This window comes from Oryctolagus cuniculus, chromosome 14 (genome assembly GCF_964237555.1).
Source record: "Oryctolagus cuniculus chromosome 14, mOryCun1.1, whole genome shotgun sequence".
Lineage (NCBI taxonomy): Eukaryota > Metazoa > Chordata > Mammalia > Lagomorpha > Leporidae > Oryctolagus > Oryctolagus cuniculus.
Genome location: NC_091445.1, coordinates 3,647,021 through 3,666,195, shown reverse-complemented (window position 1 = coordinate 3,666,195; position 19,175 = coordinate 3,647,021). Strand labels below are relative to the sequence as shown.

The 19,175-nt window shown below is 50.2% G+C and overlaps 1 protein-coding gene across 11 annotated transcripts; it reads left to right on the top strand.

Annotated features, from left to right (window-relative positions):
* Positions 1-328: 328 nt before the first annotated feature.
* Positions 329-13,988, top strand: MTX3 (metaxin 3). 11 transcript variants are annotated; one of them, XM_070056877.1, is made up of 11 exons: positions 329-432; positions 780-849; positions 1,155-1,231; positions 2,157-2,249; positions 2,766-2,948; positions 3,074-3,150; positions 3,607-3,764; positions 4,119-4,215; positions 4,947-5,035; positions 7,485-10,713; positions 11,096-13,988. In XM_070056877.1, the coding sequence occupies exons 1-8, from the start codon at positions 352-354 to the stop codon at positions 4,190-4,192; spliced, it is 813 nt and encodes a 270-aa protein (XP_069912978.1). In that variant the 5' UTR covers positions 329-351; the 3' UTR covers positions 4,193-4,215; positions 4,947-5,035; positions 7,485-10,713; positions 11,096-13,988. The 11 variants fall into 11 exon arrangements, with proteins under 11 accessions (XP_069912978.1, XP_069912975.1, XP_069912976.1 ...); XM_070056874.1 differs by lacking the exon at positions 4,119-4,215; XM_070056875.1 differs by lacking the exon at positions 11,096-13,988 and having other exon boundaries at positions 2,766-2,993; positions 7,485-7,566.
* The last annotated feature ends 5,187 nt before the right edge of the window (positions 13,989-19,175 follow it).

The following is a 19,175-nucleotide window of genomic DNA, read 5'->3' as shown; positions in this document are numbered from 1 at the left end:
GCTGGAACCACTGAGCGCTCACTGTGCACCGTGTTCTTACCCCGCGTCATCATTTAGACAACCTTGTGCATGGACTGTCACTCTTACAAACAGGCCTGCAGGACTAGCACTCACAGGACTTGGTACACAGTAGGCATCCAATTAAGTATGTGAGGAGTGCTGACTCAGGCCCTGGCCTCAACTCCCGCGCGCGGTTCCTGCGCGCTCGGCTGACCCCTCGAGGGTCCCTCTCGGCCTGGCTCAGGAGGCCACAGGGTCCTGCCAGTCCCTCGCCCCGCCCCCGCCTTTCCACCTGCCGGAAGCTGGCGCGGCAAAAGTACTTCCGGGACAGCGAAGGTCGGCCCCGGCAACATGGCGGCCCCCTTGGAGCTCACTTGTTGGGGAGGCGGCTGGGGTCTGCCCTCGGTGCACAGCGAGTCCCTGGTGGTGCTGGTGAGGCCGCCTCGCGGGCCGGGGCGCGGGGAGAAGGGGGGGGCCGGAGGGGCGAGGCCGCCGGACTCGGGGTGCCGCGGTGCGGCTCGCGGGACCTCCCTGGGCTCCCCTCGGCCTTCCAGCCCCAAGCTGGCCCGGGCCCCGCCGTGGCTCCCCCGCCGGGCTCCCGAGTCCCCCAGGCTTGCGGAGCTGCCCGGCCCCGCGGGATGCTCTCGGGCACCAGGTCCGCGGGAGCCGGCCGCAGGTGGGGCGCCTGTGCCGCCGGGGCCCGGGCTGTCCCGGGAAGCTGCTCTGCGGTGGGCGGGACGGCCTCGGTCTAAAATGGTTTCTTGCAAACTCTGTTTCAGGCTTATGCCAAGTTTTGTGGTGCACCCTTGCAAGTCCACGTCGTAGATAACACCTGGCGAGGTTCGAGAGGTACAGCTTTGAGACTCCCCCGCTCCGCGTTGCGTCCTGCTCCGTGGGAGGCTGGGCCGCTCCCCCGACCTTGGCTGTGCTGCTCAGGGTTCGGTCCCTCTGGGTGATGACTCGGAGTGGAGCCAGCAGTGGGAACTGTGAGACGTGAGAACCTTCTCTAGAAGGGCCCTTTGTTAAATTGCACAACCGAAGACGAGCGTGCGCGCTCTCCCCCCTCCACGTGTGGGACTGCTGTAGCTTTCAGGGGCCTGCAGGCTCCTCCAGGAGTTCAGGCTCCCTGTGTGTAAACTGTCTTTTGCTTGCAGGCGATGTACCAATTTTGACAGCTGAAGACAGCATTGTTTGTCAGCCTGCAAAAATCCTCAATTTTTTAAGGAGACAGGTGGGTGTTGCCTTTTGAAGATGTAGATGGTTGATCCCTGCATGTTACTTTTTAAAAAATACATTGTCTCTTTTTTTTTAGAATTTTTTGCAACTCATTAGACAATTGAGATACCTAAAGTTTGATTAAAAAAAAAAATAGACGAGTCTTCGCTGTAAAGCATGAGTTTTAGTTTAATTGGAAAGTCACATACTGATTATGCTCAAATTTTCATGCATTTTGCTTGGATTTCATTGAAATGTATAAGAAAACTGAGTGTACCCATTTTCACTCTTAAAGTTACTGATGAGACTGTTTAGTCACATAGTTGCTGTATATCTTGTGCTGGATGTGACAGCAGCTCCTGGGAACCAGCAACTGTTGTTTTTTTTTTTTTTTTTAAAGCACTTATCTGATGCCTTAGTTAAAGGTTCTGTGAAATAATGTATCTGAAATGTTTGACTGTATGAAGATTTATATAATGCATCTAAAATGTTTAAGCATGTGAAGATATATAAAAAAGCAAATGTCTGGTTTTGTCAATACTTTTTAAAAACTGTGTCAATAAAATTTGAGGCTTTTCTAAATTGGAAAAAAAATGCAACTAGTTGGAACTTTTGCCTTCTTGTGAAAAATAATAGTTGCTTTTATTTATTAAGTTTGGGCTACATGCCCTTACTGAACAAGGTCAATAACGAGCATTGAAATAATAGCATTTAATAAAAGAATCACCATTCACATTTATTTACCTCCCTCTTTGCCTGACGCCATGCTAAGAACTTTCAGTGCAGCAAGCAGCAGTTTTGACCAAGTTTGTGTCTTTTTCCTGCTTCCCATGTCCTGTTTACCATTCATGAGGAGGCCTAGGAGTCCTCACTAGCTTAGCCTGCCTACCTGTGGGGCACCCTTTGACTTCTGAGGTTCTTTGGGTTTGTTTCTTTCCCAGAAATACAACGCTGACTATGAGCTGACTGCAAAGCAAGGTGCAGACACGTTGGCTTACGTCGCCCTCCTCGAAGAGAAGCTCCTGCCTGCCGCGGTGAGAGTTCTGAGCGGCACGGGACCCTAGTGACCTGGCTGCAAACGTTCTCAGTGTGTGAGAAGAAAACCAAGAAAAGGGCTTACAATAGGAAATTCCGCTCACACAGTAACCTTGCTTCTCTTATATTTCTGTGCCGTTGGATTCCTTTAGACATTCAAGTGGTGTGCCAAATATGAACGTGAAAAATGATGTCATTTTGCAAATAATTTTTTTTGTGGGAGATAAATGCTTGACTCCCTGTAGAGTTGGGTGGGCCATAACTTTTTATCAGCAAAAACTTACTGAGTACCTGTTGTGTGCCAGACCTTCTTCCAGGGCTGTGCAATACATCAGTCAACAAAACTCGCACATTTAAAATAATTTTGTCTTATCCTGAGTCATTCTAACTGGAACATGTGGTCAGTTTATACAAATATCACTTTATACAAAGATAGTTACGAAAAACTTTCACGTTGATTGAGTGATCTTTTAGTAAAGGAACACACCTGTAATGTTTTTTCCGTCTCTTCATAGCTTCACACATTCTGGGTTGAGAGTGACAATTACTTTACTGTGACAAAGCCGTGGTTTGCCTCTCGGATTCCTTTCCCCTTGAGTTTGATCCTGCCCGGAAGAATGTCTCGGGGGGCGCTGAACAGGATTCTCCTGACCAGGGGAGCACCCCCCCTCTACCAGCTCCAAGAGGTGGAAGCACAGGTATGGTCCGCATTGCTCTCCGAGAAGGGGCGAGAGCGCGCCCAGGTGAGCCACTGAGAGAGGCCTGCCTCCCAAGTACCGTCCAGCACCGTGCCGCCTCTGAGACGAGATGTTCTCCTTCCTAGATCTACAGAGATGCCAAGGAGTGCCTCAACCTTCTGTCATACAGACTGGGGACGTCTCAGTTTTTCTTTGGAGACACGTGAGTACTTGCCCTTAGATGCCAACGTGCTGTGCTGTGCAGTTGTTCACTGCGCACTTTCTTAAAGCAAGCCCCTTGTACCGTGGAAAGATGAGTTTTTCACTAAAGAGGCAATCTAACATTGAATCCACAAGCTGCAACTTTAAAATACCTGACAATGTTCTTGCCCTGCCTCCAATTCAACACTTGTGAGTAAAAATGAATCGCTAATTACAACCTCATTTTCTTCTAAAGTAAATGACTATTTTTAAAAAGTACTTCATGAGTAAAATCCTAGTTACATTATTTTTTATAAACTAAAAGGTTTAAAAGACTATATTGTAAAATCTTCAAACGTTTAAGAAAGACTACAGTATCCTTAAGAATTGACAGACATTTATGAAGAAAACTGTAAACACCATCCCAAGTCAGCATTTTCCAATGTGCTTTAGAAAGAGGTCCTTTCTGTGTGCCTAGGCCCTGCACCTTGGATGCCTACGTTTTTGGCTTCCTCGCACCGCTGTACAAAGTTCGGTTTCCTAAAGTCCAGCTGCAGGAGCACCTGAAGCAGCTCTCCAACCTGTGTCGCTTCTGTGACGACATCCTCCACAGCTACTTCAGGCTCACTCTCGGAGGTGAGCCACTCTCCTCAACCAGGGTCTGTGTGCGGAGTATTTGCAAATGCTTCTAAATGCATCACTTCCTTGAATGAAGAAGAAAGTGTGTGTGTGTGGGCCTGAACTGCTGGTCGGAGAACCCTCCAGCTTGGTTTAATTCTTACTTAAAGAGAGGAATGGGTCATTGCCTTTTATCTAGTGCTCTGAGTCTCACACACTTTTTCCTTTTTGTCTGTGAAATATTGCTCCTCTGACATAGGTCATTTTCTTCCAAAAGATAAAACCATAGGTACTGAGTCCCTGCTTTAAAAAAAAAATGGTATTTATCCTAATGGGTAATTCCTCTAAATGATTCTTACCCGCTGCTTCTAGCGTTTTCCTGCATGAACAGAAATCAGCAGCAGATTGATTTTGGTGAGGTACACTCCCCTGATTCTACTCCCTGAAAACCGATTGCATCAGACTGGAGGTATCGTAAATAGAGGGCACCTGTCACTTTGGATCGGATACTTGACAGTGTGGGGCCTTGTGCTTAAGTCACTGGCATACTAAATTTGTACTGGGAAAGATGGCTGAAGCTGTCTTTTTAAGAAACAAAAGTGATAAAGATAACTGGGTTAGGTGGGGCCACAGGCACATGCACACACACATATATTTTGAGTGGGTTTTGTGATTTGTATAAAGGGAGGGGTTAATAATTTGGGAGTCATACAATTAAATAACACTTAACCTTGTTACTTTGAGCAGTGGTTAGCAAACCTGCCTACATGACAGAAAATCTTGGGTCCTATTCCAGATTTACTAACATTTGCCTCTCGGGGATAGACCTCAGGAATTGGGGTTTTTAAGTCCCTGATACTTCGCATGCCTGCTGGGTGGCTATCTGGGGGTGACCGTCTTAGAAAGCTGTCCAAGGACCTAACTGAAGTGTGGGGAGGGGCGGGCCTGAGGACTGCTTGGCTCCCTGCATGTCACCCGACATGGTCTGCTTTGCAGACACGCTTTCTCCTTTTGTTAATATTTGGTTTCCGAGCTTTCCTGACCCTTGTAACTGTGCCTTTGAACCCAGAATGGTTTTTCTCTGCATCCTGGGGGAGGGCGGGGCAAGTGGCAGAGTGGGTGGACCCCAGATCTTCCCGGCTGAGCAGCTCTAAAGGCTTTCTTGTCTCCTGTCCTCTGGTTTCCGTCCTGGCTTTTTAGGCACCCCTCCAGCTGGGCCTGAATCGGTAGACGCCAATCTGCGGAAGCTCACGCAGCTGGTCAATAAGGAGTCCAACTTGATTGAAAAGGTCACGTTTCCATCACTCATTGTTTCCTAGTATAGCGTTTTTTCTTTCTGCCATTAATATTATCATTCAGGCCACGTATTCACTGCCCAACCCTCTCAGTTTTTAGTTTACTTTCCAGAAAGCTATTTAAGTGGACGTTTACTAAGTTGCATATAATGTTGTGTCAAAGCCAACAGTGGTCTGATCACTTTGGGAGATCAGATAGAGTTTACTTTTGCCTCACAGTTAGTCCTTTTCAAGCTGGGAATACAAAATGTTGGCGTTAGAAAACCAGAACAAAAACCCATCCTGCTTGCTGGTCTGGGCTGACGTCTGAGGGCAGCTGCCTGTGCCGGTGTGCTCCTAGTGTCGCGCCTCAGTGTCTGTCTGTGTTCCAGGAGACCTGTTTTGCTCCTTCTGTCCTCTCCTCTTGAAAACGTGCCCTGTGCTTTTCCCACCAGGTGGGTATCTTGACACTTGAGGCAGTGTCCTCTTTGTGAGTGAGATGTTGAAGGACTGGGTTGGGCTGACAGCCAGGAGTGGAGATGTGGTTCTCATTGGGAAAACACAGGGGAGATCTGCACATTTCTCAGTAAACAAGTGGGGTGACGTGGCCAGATAACCCAGGCTGGCTGTGACAGGCCTCATGTTAGCTGAGCATCACCCAGCTATGCGCTGCCCTCATGCAGCTCTGTGCAGGCTCACCTGTGATCATGGCCATGTCCCCACGGGGGTCCTGAAGCTTTGCAGTCTCTGTCACTTAGCACGGTCCCTAGCTCTGGGCTCAGCTGTGCTCTCCACTGGGCTCTGCTCTCTGGCAGCCCACCCACCATCCAGTTCCCTGGAGTGTCCACTCTAGGAGTGCTCCGAGGCAGGTCTCCAGCTCTCGTTCTCCCGATGACCTTCTGGTACTTTCTGTAGTGTTGCGCAAATTGTTCCAGTTTGAGAGGTAAGTAACACTGGGTGGCAAGATTGTGTGAGGTCACGTGATTGAAGTTTTGGTAAGCCCAGTCTGTCTGAATTGGTAGCTCCGTCTGTAAGTGTCATGTGAGGAAATACATTGAACGCGGAGTGTGCGGAATTCAAGCTCACCCACCTGTTAGGTGAGGGCTGTCCAGTACCGTTTCCGTTTTTTCCCTGTGCAGGTTCATGACAGGGGAAGAGAGCTGTGCAGCCCCTGCGTGTGCAGGGGGAGGCCAGAGCACCACTTTGTGCGCCCCCGTCTCGGGCCCTCAGCAGTGGAAGCGTCCTGGCCCATCTCAGTCACTCTTCCTTCCCAGACACCCTTTTGCTCACACTTGATCTGCCGTGGGAAGTGTGGGGTCTCCTGTTGGCCACCAGACACAGGAGCAACAAATCCTGCTGGCCGCTGCTATAGAGGATTTGTTCGAGGATGTTAGTTCTCACTGGAAGGAAAAGACATCTTCAGTCAGTTAATTTAAATAGCTCCTTGGTAGTACTTTTCTCTTGGAAGATGAAAGGTTCGTCTTTTATTCCCGCTCCTTTCCCACGAATCCTGTGTCCCTCTGCTGAAATGTTCCCTGCATGCTTTGTAGGCACGTCCTGAGAGGATGAGGCAGAGGGTCACTGTTCTGCATGCCGGCAAGGCCCAGCAAAACACCTGCCCCCAGGCAGGTAACATGACGCTGTTTTCCGATGTGCCCCGGTTAGAAGTGGTTTCTCACGGCCTCCGTGTTTCCCAGGATGCAAAGCGATGCTCTCTGGGCAAGCCAACACTCGTGGGCATCGTCTTAATGTGCCCAAGTTAGTTGGTTTCTCCCAGCAGGCCTGGGATTTGTCGAGTTTGGAGGCCGCTGGGTGACGTCTGAATCCCGTCTGCCTCTTTTCCTTGCTTCATTTGTCCACGGACTGCAGGCGTTGAAGAGCTGCTCTCTGAGTGGATGCGGTCATTGTCACAGAGGCACGGGGGCACTCGAGAGAAGGATGGTGCTGCAGTAGGAAGGCCTGGGTTCAGGTTACAGTCTCGGCTCTGAAGCCAGCATCGTGACCTGGGCAGATCACTGCTAGTTCCCAGTCTTGCTGGGCTTGTGTGCAGTGCAGAGAGGGGCTCTGGCTGCCTGTTCTCCCCAGCGTGTGGGGGAAGGAGTGAGGTACGCGCGCTGCTTTGTAAACTATGGCGCTCAGCGTTGCAGGATTGCTTTGCCTCTTATTGTTGAAGTCCCCTTCAACTGAGCCATGCCGTGGCCAAGTCCAGTGGAAGTGTCGTCTTATGGACTCATTATTTTGTGAGGGTATCGAGGCTGAGCCGCATTGCTTTTTCCAGATACTGAGTCGCTGGTGTTTGAGGTATGACTTTCAGATGGTCGGAGCTTACTCGGAGGAGAGGTTCCTGTAGCCGTCCTCGGAGCACCTGGTTCCGTACTGTCCTGGACGGCAGTGCGCGTGGGGCGCCGCGGGCCACGTGAGCAGTGCCAGGCGTGAGTCAGACGACCTTTTGTGCTTTCTGCAGATGGATGACAAGCTCCGCCAGAGCCCTCAGCTCCCTCCTCGGAAACTGCCGACACTGAGGCTGACTCCGGCAGAGGAAGAAAGTAACTCCTTCCAGCGGCTGTCGCCCTGATGGCCGTCACGCTTTGCGCGCCAAGTCAGATGGTGGTGGTGGTGGTGATGCACACTAGACGTGTCGAGGCAGAGAGAAAACACCTCTTGTGGGTGTAGAGAAGAACAAAAGGAACCTTTTCTGACTTTTTAAAGTTAGGACGCCTGTGTTCTGGCTTGGCCGTGCGTTTTCCATAATGCAGGTGAATGCTGAACAAGTTTGGTGGGCGGGGAAGAGCACTTTGTACTGTACATAAAAGCCCGCTTTGCCTGCGGGCCACATGTTGCTGACCAAAAGCTGAATGTGTACTCCTCACTTATCCCAGCTCATTTGTTCAGTTTATTAACTTGATTTTCTTAGACAAGGCTGAATTCTAATATGTGGCTGTTTGGCTGAGGCGTTTTTCCCTTCAGTTCAGAAATCTGATGCCTGTTAGAACAGGAAAAATGTAAGTTACTTCAGTAGAAAAGCCTGTGTTTAACTGAAAAAGGAGGAATACGCTTTTTCATTATGCTCTCCTAAGTGTGCTCTCCTAAGTCTGGGTCCAGTACCACATCTGTCACTGTTGACGGCGGCCGAGGACAGCATACTTCTGACGAGGTGCCCTTCGCTGCAACAGCGGTGTCTGCTGGCGTGTCCAGTAGAGATCAGCAAGGGCTCTCAGCTTCCTGGGCCAGCACGGCGACTTTAGACCCGTGTATTCGCATTGCATCTCTCACCCGCTCATCTCTTTCCTGTCTTGACTCCAGGAAAACTGGATGTGGTTGAGCATCGGCACTTTGCTAGGCTGCAAAATCCGGGCGCTCGCGCAGTGGGTTGGCAGGAGAGCAGAGACACCGCCTGCACCTGGCCCCAGGCCCCTGGCCCCTGTGTGGGGCTCGGGCCTCATTGTTTCCTAGGGCGCAGCTCACACGGTCAGAAAGCCCCTGACACCAATGATTTTCCATATACTCTAGCTGCAGTTGAGGGATCCGAAGGAATATCCGAACTGGCACATTTTTAAGAATATTTCTATTTAATGGTTGTTGAGCTGTTGAAGGATTGGCTGTGTGGCAGTTTTGCCTGTAACAGAAACTTGCTTATTTTAGTGGTCGAGGTGCTTCTGCTGTCCTGCAACTACTTTGGGGTTTTTAAAATGCCTGCGCGCGTTTTGCTGAGTGCATTAGAAGATGACCACGATGCGTGGCCGGTCTCACCCAGTCCCTCGGCCACGCCGTCAGGAAAGCAAGCTCTGTGGTGAGGAGTCTGCTAACGTGGCCGAGTGCGCGCCCGTGTTTGGCCTCCACCCTCTTTATACAGGAGTCTTCCAGCCTTGTAAATATTTCTTCTTGAGGGGTTTAAATCAAATGAGAAGCAGGTAGTCTTCAAAATCTGCCTCATCTGTTTGGGTGCATTTAGGGAAAGTACCTAACGAACCTCGCATTACTTCTACGGCGGTTGCATTCACGTGTGTGTGTGTGTGTGTGTGTGCCCTTTGTCTTCTAAGGCAGGTTATTAGAGTCCAGCAATCTGAAATCTGTGAAGATATTTTATACTGAAAATCATGACCATGAGACTCTCTCGTTCTCTAGGATTGATGTGTATTGGAGAAACGTGGTTAACACACTAATCAGACATCTGTTTATGCTTTACTCAGGATTAGTCATTTTCAATTATGATTTATAGTATGCCTTCCAAAAAGCATTTGGAGTGGCTTATAATTGTAAAACATATGTAAAACAGGAGAATTATAATTAGTTTCTGGAAAAAAATTAAAAAGTTGTAGGAGAAAGAACTATGCCAGCATTACAGATTCTAGAATTGAATGGCAAATGTGGCTCCAAGTCAGAAGATAATACTGGGCTGTGGAGTTTTTTCTTTCAATAAAGCTGCATATGTCCATGACAGAGAAAAAGCTATCTGCATATTTGAAGAATGTGAGAGATCTTGTTCTTATGGCGTGCAGGCTTCAACCAGAAATGTAATGTTTCATGTCCTGAAATTTTAACCACATGAGGTCATTTTATAATAGCAAGTATTTATCCTTTTCAGTGGAAGGGATGACTATAAATATGACTGATTGGCTTTTTGGTCATCCTTGTTTTCAGCTGCCTTTGGCCCTATATTACATAGTCCATGATGCTTCAAGACTACTTTTGCTAGGAAACAAATGTGATATAGGTACAAATTTTTATGTGGGGCTACTTAGTTGCGCTTTTGTTATGGAAGCAAATGAGATAAAAGATGTTATAACTGAGCACAAAATACGTCAGAGACCAGCTTTAGGAAGCTGTTGAAAGGAAGAATTTTTCAGGCGGACCAGAAGGCTTGTGATGGCCTGGAGGGAGTCGAGTATGCTGAGCTAAATGGTCTACACTCTTACACACAGCATTGTGCACCGCCGTCTTTCAGAGGTGATGGTGGAGAATAATAGGATAAAAGGGAATGTGCTGGTGGTGGTTCTTGTTGACAGAGAAAGGTTGGAAAAAAGGGTCAGGTAATTCCTCTGTGATGCATATGTTCTGTCAACAAACTCACCTATCAATCATCGGAAAAATAGATGGTTTAAATAGCACCAAAGAAGCTGTAAAGAACATTGAGGATGGTCGTTTAACCATTCTTTCTGATGGTGTGTGACGGGGGCAGGGAGCGGGCCTTTGGCACAGGGACACCTGCCTCCCCTGTTGGAGTGCTTGGGTTTGAGTCCTGACTCTATTTGTTGTTCCAACTTCCCACTAACATACACCCTGGGAGGCGGCAGGTGATGGCCTGCTGCCCGGTGTGTGTCTGCCGGCCATATGAGAGACCTGGGTTAATTTCCAACTCAGAGTTTCAGCCTGGCCCGGCCTTGGCCATTGGAGGCATCTGGGGAGTGAGCCAGCAGAGAGGAGAGCTCTTTCTGTCTGCCTTTCAGACATTTGGCGTTAGCAAATCAAATTTCAACTTAGGTGTTAGTACATTTGGTGGGGTACTGGAGGATTAGAGACTTCATAGAAGCAAGCATTTAATTTCCATTTGTAATTTCTATTCATTTAATATTGCTAGTTGTATTAACGTGAAGGGGTGGCGAAGGCTGTTTCAATCAGAGCTATATTAAAATCTTCACAAGTCTGTAAAAATGGAAAAAGCTGAACATCAAAAAAGGGCACAAATTAGAAAAGCTATTTGTTTTTTTTTTTTTTTCTTTCTTTTTTTTTTTTTTTGACAGGCAGAGTGGACAGTGAGAGAGAGAGACAGAGAGAAAGGTCTTCCTTTGCCGTTGGTTCACCCTCCAATGGCCGCTGCGGCCAGCGCGCTGCGGCAGGCGCACTGCACTGATCCGATGGCAGGAGCCAGGAGCCAGGTGCTTTTCCTGGTCTCCCATGGGGTGCAGGGCCCAAGCACCTGGGCCATCCTCCACTGCACTCCCTGGCCACAGCAGAGAGCTGGCCTGGAAGAGGGGCAACCGGGACAGAATCCGGCGCCCCGACCGGGACTAGAACCCGGTGTGCCGGCGCCGCTAGGCGGAGGATTAGCCTAGTGAGCCGCGGCGCCGGCCCTAGAAAAGCTATTTGTTATAGTAGTTTTGTGTGATAAAAATGGTATCTGAGTTTGTTAATGGGTTCCCTCAGCACTTCCTACAAAAATATACAGCTTTTCATAAACTCAAAAACAGTAATATTTTAAAATCCCACTGTAAATATAAAGACAGGAGGCTGGGTAGGGAGTGCACCAAGGTTGCTATGCTATTTTTGTTATTTGCTGGGAGTCTATCATTATTTAAAACAAAGTTTTCTTAAAAAATAAATTCAGTAGAGTAAGCCTACCATTATCTACATAACTATGATTTGAGATTTAATGCTCCATACTATCTAGTTTCAGATGAATAAATTATAACAAATTGAGTTAAATTTGTTTCATTCTTGAGTTTGAATGAAAAAACAAAACAAGAAATCCTCAGGTTTATAACAGATGCTTCTCCATAGACCTTTTTGGCCTTACTAGACAAACGGCCCAACACCAGGAACTCCTTTCCCTGGGGGTAGCAAAAGCCTGGGATCTCCTGTTTCTGAGTCTGTCTTCCCCCTGGGCTCTCCTCTGAGGGTCAAACGTGTTGCTCGCCCCTCGCCCGAGTCAGCCGGGCCACACTCGGGTGCAGAGGCCGCGACGTGTTCGGTGCCTTTTGTTTGACGCTCCAAGGGATTTGTCTTGGTGTGGTTGTCTTGTTTACTGAAGTCCTGAGTGGAGCCACAGAAGTAATCTGCAGTGTGACGGTGGTCTTTGGATGTGTTCTTGGCATTAAGAATTGGTTTTGGTCTCTTTTTTGCTGTTTTTCAGCTTGGTGGGATTTGTTTACTTTTCAGTGTTTTCACATTTCTTAAGCAGATTTTTAAAGAAATTTGTTATTACATGAAATCAGAGGACAGATCCATAATCTGGTTTTCCTCAGAGGTTTACCTGAAATTTTGTTAGACCTTCAAAATGCCGATGTTCAAAACGCTATAAGGATGAAATTTTTGCTTGTTGATATTTAAGGGCTTGCGAAATTAATTTAACCCCAAGCTCTTGTCTATTGGGATGCAGTGCATGTCGGAGGCCTGGCCACCGGCCCTGCTCTTGCAGCCCTGGTGAGGGAGGCAGACAGGCACTCACAGAAGGGTTTTGTCCAGGACGGGCGCCATGGATTGCTGGTGAGAATTCCCGTTCTCGGGCAGTGCTACTACGAAGAGTGACTTTGGGTTGAGAGAGTAGAGGGTGACGTTGTGAGAGAAGATTACCCAGAGCAAAACAGCAAAACAAGTCCTTTTAGAGCCTCCTTATCACTCCTCTGGAATTAGACTGTAAGATCTTTTAAAACATCTTCTGAATTCCCCAAGAAGCCGTTGCTCAAGGTGTGTCTTGGCAGATGGCAGGGTAGCTGGATGGGCTTCCACGGCAGGTTAGCTTCCATGGCTGGTGAGGTAGGCCCTCCTTCTTGTGGACTTCAAGTAGGTGGCTTGTGTTCCGAGCCTCCGCTGGGGGACATGCTTGCCTGCAGTGTTTGTGCTTGTCTGTGCTGGCTGGAAGCTTTCTTACTCCGAGGCCCCCTGCTGAGCATGCTGGAGTGGGAAGAGACAGGCCAGGCCATCCCCACGTGGAGCTGAGGCGGCAGACAGCCCAGTTATTGAGGCACTGGCAGGCCACAGTGGGGGCCCAACCCCGGTGTGCGGGGAACAGCCGTCAGAGCTGGTGTGCTCAGAGGACTGGCAGGGCCCTGGGTGTCCTGAGACAGAAGGAAGCGGTTTGTAATTCCAGAACAGTTTTCCCATTCTTTCATGATTGCTTTTAAAGTGCCAGGAAGGCGGTGGGTTTGGGTAGCAGGAAAGTCACATTTAAGCCAGTTCTGCCGTGCATGTCATGAGAAGTCTGGGGTTGCTTCAGGGGCAGAGTAAAGGCCGCTCAGTGTTTCATGTTTCATTCTGTCCCGGGAGGGGGTGGCCAAACAAGGACTGTGCGCATGGGCACGTGTGTGCGTGTGCATGCTTGTACACCTGCGTTCTCTGGGGCGGGGCTTGTGGTTTTCATTACATTCGCAGCAGATTCTGCCCTAAAAAATGTAGATCTCAACAGGCCTCCAAAAGTGAGAAGGTTAACGAAATACGGACAGCCGATCACTGCACGGGAACGGGGCTGTTGCTGCCTGTTGCAGTGTACGCGGCTGTGGGTTTGCAGTCCTCCTGCTGGGCCTCACTGGGTCTAAGCTTCTTTGGTTTTGCGTCCCTGTGTCATGAGGACCGTCCAGCCGCACTCACAGCAGTTGGATCTCTGTTCAGATCCCTGAGTGTTGCCCTTTCAGTCCGAGAAATGCCTTTAATCATTGCGTTTACATGGCCTACGCCCTGGGAAATCACAAAACGCGGCCTGCCAGGGACCACGGCAGCCTTCCGGGGGCTGTGCCCTGGAGCGGCCGTGCCCTGGAGCGGCCGTGCTGGCTGCGTCTCCTTCAGCGAGGGCCTCCTGGTCCTGTAGAGAGGGGCAGGTGCGCTCAGCCTTCACAGACAGAGGGGCGAGCTTTCCTCCTCGTCTGCCTCTCGTTTGTATTCTGTGAAACAGGAAGTGACGTCCTCCTGTTTCTGCTCATCTCAGAGTGGGCATCTGTAAGGTAACGGGCCTTCGGCAAGACTGACAGTCGAGACAACAAATAAGAAATACACATGCATATGCATAATGGTTGTTGCACCATGCTTATCTCTGAATGGTAAACCTAGTGTGCAAATATTATAGTTTGTTATAATCTCCGCGTAAGCAGCATTGGCCAAAATTCCAGTAAGCTAGCCTTGCCTAGTGCGAATGTATTTTACTCAGAGACAATGCATAAACACCCAGAGGTGGTGATGGTGATCACTGTTGTAAACATTTTTCTGATAAATGGATATGATGTCAGAAGTTATTTTCTCAATAAAACGTCAAACCGCCTGCATGTTTACTGTTTCTTCATTCCGCGGTGAAAGTCTTCAGTGGATTGCATCTTGCTGTTGACGATGGTTACCCAGGGCTGAGGCGGCGCTGGCCTGGGAGTTCTCACACTGGTGTGCTCCTTCCACCCCACACAAAGGAGCACCTCAGACACACGCAGGAAGGACTGTGGGGTTCCCTTCAGTCGGTGTCTGGCAGACGTCCCCTTTGCCCACCCAGTCTAGGGATGTTCCATTTCATTAAGAGGAAGACATGCTGAGAAGAAGACCCCAGCGTTAGATAGCAGGGAAGGCAGGCGGGTGGGTAGCGCTTGTTAACACTTCACACTGTGGGGTATAGCGAGCTCTGTCACTGACACGCGTGAGTTAAACAGGGGCAGGTCCCTGAGAAGTGGGTGTCCCGTCTGAGGAATGTTTTGAAACAGGACTGAGTGACGCGTGGTGACGTGCATTACCTTCAAGTCGGCCTGCTCAGGTAGGTGCTCCTCGCACGCACACGAGGCGCCGGTCCCCGGCACAGATCGTCCTGTGGCTGAGCGCTGGCTGCAGCAGGAAGGTCCCTGGGGCAGGCAGTCCTGGGAACACCCGGTTTCTGCAGAGGACAGGAGAGCTGCTGCCGAGGACGCGGTCGTGGAGTCCTCGGGGAGGGATGGCTACTGAGTCACTGCCAGCGCCAAGACAGGCAGCTCTTTCAGTGCTTAGCTGCCCACCCCTGTGGGGAGCAACTCGGACTAGACTAAGTTACTGGAATTAAGACTTATTCTATGCCTCTGCTCTCCCACAATATGGCGCTGGGGAGGAGTAAACTTCTACGCAGCTGCCTCTCGCCAACTTGAGTGATGACCTGCAGGAGCTGATCCTGCTCCTGATTGGAGGAGAGCAGCGTACTCGGCGTGTGGGTAGCAGAGTTGGGATTGGTGGAAGAGGACTATAAAGGAGGAGAGAGACAACATGCACCAGGAACATCTATCTGAAGGAACACCTGAGCAGCCCCCGAGAAAGCCGGCCGGCGGTGTGCCGCTCCCCCGCGGAAGTGGGGAAGGTGGCAGGGGGAGCCGCCCTTCCACGGAGGTGGAAGGGACAGTAGCCAACCCGGGAAGGACCAGCAGCAAACCCGGGGAGGGCCGAGCAGACGAAAGAACAACGCAGGGTCCTGTGTCGTTCCTCCACGAAGAGGGGGAGCGACATAATGGTGCCGTGACTCGGATATGAAGCCTAGGCAGGGTCCTGTGTCGTTCCTCCACGAAGAGGGGGAGTGACACACCCCCAAGGCTTGGCTTTGCGCTGGGACTGCTTGGTGCCCGGAAACCCCTGGACACCTGTTGAGGATGAGGTGCTGCGGCGGCTGGTAGGCCACAGAGGGGCCCCGTTTCATCACACTGGGCCCTTGTCTTATGTGCATCTCCACGGGAGAAGGATGGGCCAGCCCAGAGCAGGCCAGGTCATGCAGGGCTGCCCTGTGTGCAAGAGAACAGGGAGAGACTTCAGTGGAGAAGGGAGGGGTCTGTCTGCCCAAGAGCCTCGGGTGGGCAAGGGCTGGGCAGAGGCCAGTGTCTTCCTGACCTGACAGCAGTTGCAGGAGACAGAAGGGGCCGTCCCTTCCTGTAGGTGCCCCAACCCCCAGCAGCACCCTGGCCCCATGAGCCGTGCCCCTTGAGGCTCCAGATGTGATGTTTCCCTGGGTGGGACAGCAGTGATGGTATCTACCCTCTCTGAGAATGGGCAGGACGGGACTGTAGCACCGTGAGCATACGTGGGGGGTTGCTTTGTCGGATACTGGCATGGGGAAGGTGATCCTCTCAAGAATTCATATCTCGGAAAAGTCAGGGAGTCTTGGTGCAGTGTGAGACCTTCCAAACACAACTCAGACCAGACACACTTCTCTTCTATTTTAAATACAAGAAGAAAATGGACGTGTTTGAAGATGGTCAGGTCGTGCCATCCTGGCAGGTGTTGACCTGGGTTTTTCCACAGGGGAGACACGGCCTTCCCACCTGATGGACATGATTACATTCTGTGTGACATGAGATTCACATACTGCTAAGATGGCTTACGCGGGGGGAGGGGGGGTATGCCAGATCTGATAGATGTAGAAATTAACAGGAAAAAGAAACAAAGGAAATGGGCATGCATTGTGGTGCAGTGGACTAAAAACTGCGGCTGGGGACACACATACCATATCCGAGTGTCTGGCCTGAGTCCTGGCTGCTCCACTTCCAATCCAACTTCCTGCTAGTGCACCTGGGAGCTGGCAGACGATGGCCCAGGTACCTGGGTTCCTGCCACCCATGTGGGGGCTCCAGGTGAAGTTCCAGACTCCTGGCTTCCTCCTCATCTGTCCCTGCCTGCTGCAGTCATCTGGGGAGTAAACCAGCAGATAGAAGGTCTCTCTTGCTGGCTCTCTCTGTGTGTGACTCCCTGCCATTCTTTCAAATAAACATTTTTTAAAAATCAAAAGGAACAATTAAAGACTATATGTAGTGCACATGCACATACATACTAGTTAGAAAATGTACAGAAAATCCAATCACTGAGGATGTGTCTGCCCTGTGGTTTGGAGCAGTCTCGGCCACACTCCCACCCAGCTCAGCATCCATCACTCCATCATCGACATCCGTGTGGCTGGACCACCACGTTCCTACTCTGCTTAAGGAAGGGCTGTTGTGGGGTGCTGCACGTGTGGGAGAAACATGAAGAGAAAGTTACAACGCCTGCCCTCAAGGAGCAGTGTATGGGAGAGATGTGCGTAAGTCAATATGGCCCTGAGTCTGTGTTTGTGTTGGAGGCGGGGAAGTCCAAGTTTGAGGGGCTCACATCTGCCAAAGGCCTTGCCATCCCATGGTGTTGCCCCATGGTGGAAGCAGAAGGGCAGGAGAAGGGGGCTAGACTCATCCCTTCTGTCAGGAACCACTCTTGCAATAATGGCACCACCGCCTGAGTGATGCCCTCACAGCCTAATCACCTCCTCAGGGTGCCACCTGTGCACACCACTGCTTTGGGAAGTGAGTCCCCCACACATGCACGATAGGGCACATGTGGAAAGCACAGCCAGAGACAGTGACGTGGCACCCGGTCTCCCCTCTGCTCAACAGAGTTCACACTTTCCCAAAACACAGAAGGCAATGCAAAGTGCAGACGTGGTTCTGAGCTCAGACTGCAAAACCCTGAGGTCTCGTAGTAGAGGTTTTCAGCCGGAGCACGGTGAACCAGTGATGGGTTTCACTGCTTGGTTTGTCTATCACTGAGGGAGGCTGCATGGAACTACAAGGGAATCAAGAACTAATCAATATCCAAAGGGAGGGAATTTAACACAAGGGTGGTTGTACATGTGACAGAAGCAACGTCCGCGCCCCACCGAAATCCCTGCCTCCAGGAGCTTGGAGGAAGCACTAGCAGCAAGGCTAGGAGGGAGTAGGGTGGCACCACCATCAGGTGGCTTCCGGCTGCCCCTTGACCTTAGCATGCTTTTGTTGTGAAGCCCTGACGGCATCTGCCTCACAACCAGTTGTCCAAGCCCAAATACCGACCTTCAGATGCTGAGAGAGGCCAGAGCCCGCAGAAGCTCTGGTGGCACAGAGGCAGACGGTGAAGACTGGGATGGCTTGCCAGCAGGCTTCGCACAGAGCTGCGCAATGCAGGGAGAGTGCCAGGCCGGAGATGTGCGAAGAGCGAGCCATCTCGTGGGGAGAAGCCACACTTGACAAAAAGCAGAGGTTGACGCGGGACAGGCCATCAAGGCTTGCTTGCCATGTGATGTCATCAGGGCTGGAGGCTGAAGATGGGTCTTGGAGCTGAAGGCTCGGCTCAACACGATGTGTCACAGTGGTGGTTTGACCAAGTTTCTGGACTCAGTCTGCATGGCTCTCTCCTGGATCTGAATGGAAAAACATGTTTGTGTTTGATTTTTAAAAAATGATCAAAACTTAGGAAATGCCAATAGAAGGAGTCCCATTTCACTTGCTATGAGTGACCTCCGTGAGCAGTGACATCTATTTTCCCAGTCATTAATTTCTATGCATACACACAACTCAGTATATATTATAATCCTGTAATGTGCCTTTTCACGTTTATAATCTATTAGCCTGTTTGGCACTACTACAATGAGATATCCAGGGAAAATTATTCAAGCAGAAAACAGGTTTGTGTAGCTCAGAGCTTTGGAGGATCAAGGGCATGACACCTGCACAGGCTCAGCTCTGGGGAGGCCCCTCAGCTGCGTCCCATCCTGATGGAGGGCAGCGGTGGGAACACGTGGAAGTAGACAACCACATCACCGAACAGGAAGTCAGAGAGACTGAGGGCAGGCTCAGGTGAACTCACCCTGGGAAACCAGTACTCCCTTCCACATCAGTGCCCTCGGCCACCTATGGAGCTTCCAATAGGCCCCACCTCTCAAAGGCTCCCCCCTCAAGATCACCAAGCCTCCAAACACATGGACCCCACGGGACAAACCACATCACGCCATAGCACTTAATATCAGAAAGCCTTCGGAGGCTACTGCATATTCTGCATGGCTCCCCCTGGCTGTGTGCAACTTCTTGCGTGATGTAGCACTGTTTACCGTGCTCTCTGGTGATGGACACTTTGTGGCTGGTTGCTCTGGCAATGGCCTTGTTTCACATTTTTGAGCCGTTTCTCAGGAATACCAACGCCACGTTGTATTCCCTGCATTCCTCAGAAACCCCAACAACTTCAAGGGTTATTTTTCTTGGGGCCACCCTCAGGGTATAGCCCATTAAGCTGCTGGTGGCGACCCCTGCCTCCCATATTAGTGCCAGGTCAAGTGCCAGCTGCTCCACTTCTGATCTAGCTCCCTGCTAATTCTCCCAAGAAGGCAGCAGAAGGTGGCCCAAATGCTTGAGTCCCTGCCACCCTTGTGGGAGCCCCAGATGGAGCCGGGGAGTGAACCAGTGGGGAGATTTTCCCTGTGTGTGTCTGTGTCTGTGTGTTGCTCTCTGTTGCTCTGCCTTCCAAATAAATCAATCTTACAAAGTTATTTTCTCTTTACCAATTTTATGGGTAAAAAGCAGCTTTTTATTTATTAACAATATATTCCTTGATAACAGGGAAAGTTGAGCTTTTTCCTCGTTTGCCTGCTGTCCATTAGTACAGCTTTCAATTGTCTATTCATATTCTGTATCAAAAATACTGTACCTGTTCTCTCAGCTGTGAGATGGGGCTTCAGTGG

Excerpts from the sequence above, each read along its gene's own strand:
- MTX3 (XM_051853650.2), top strand. The coding sequence starts at position 352 with ATGGCGGCCCCCTTGGAGCTCACTTGTTGGGGAGGCGGCTGGGGTCTG. Across the intron at positions 2,250-2,765 it reads AGAAGCTCCTGCCTGCCGCG|CTTCACACATTCTGGGTTGA; the intron begins GTGAGAGTTCTG and ends GTCTCTTCATAG. Across the intron at positions 5,036-7,484 it reads AGTCCAACTTGATTGAAAAG|ATGGATGACAAGCTCCGCCA; the intron begins GTCACGTTTCCA and ends TGCTTTCTGCAG.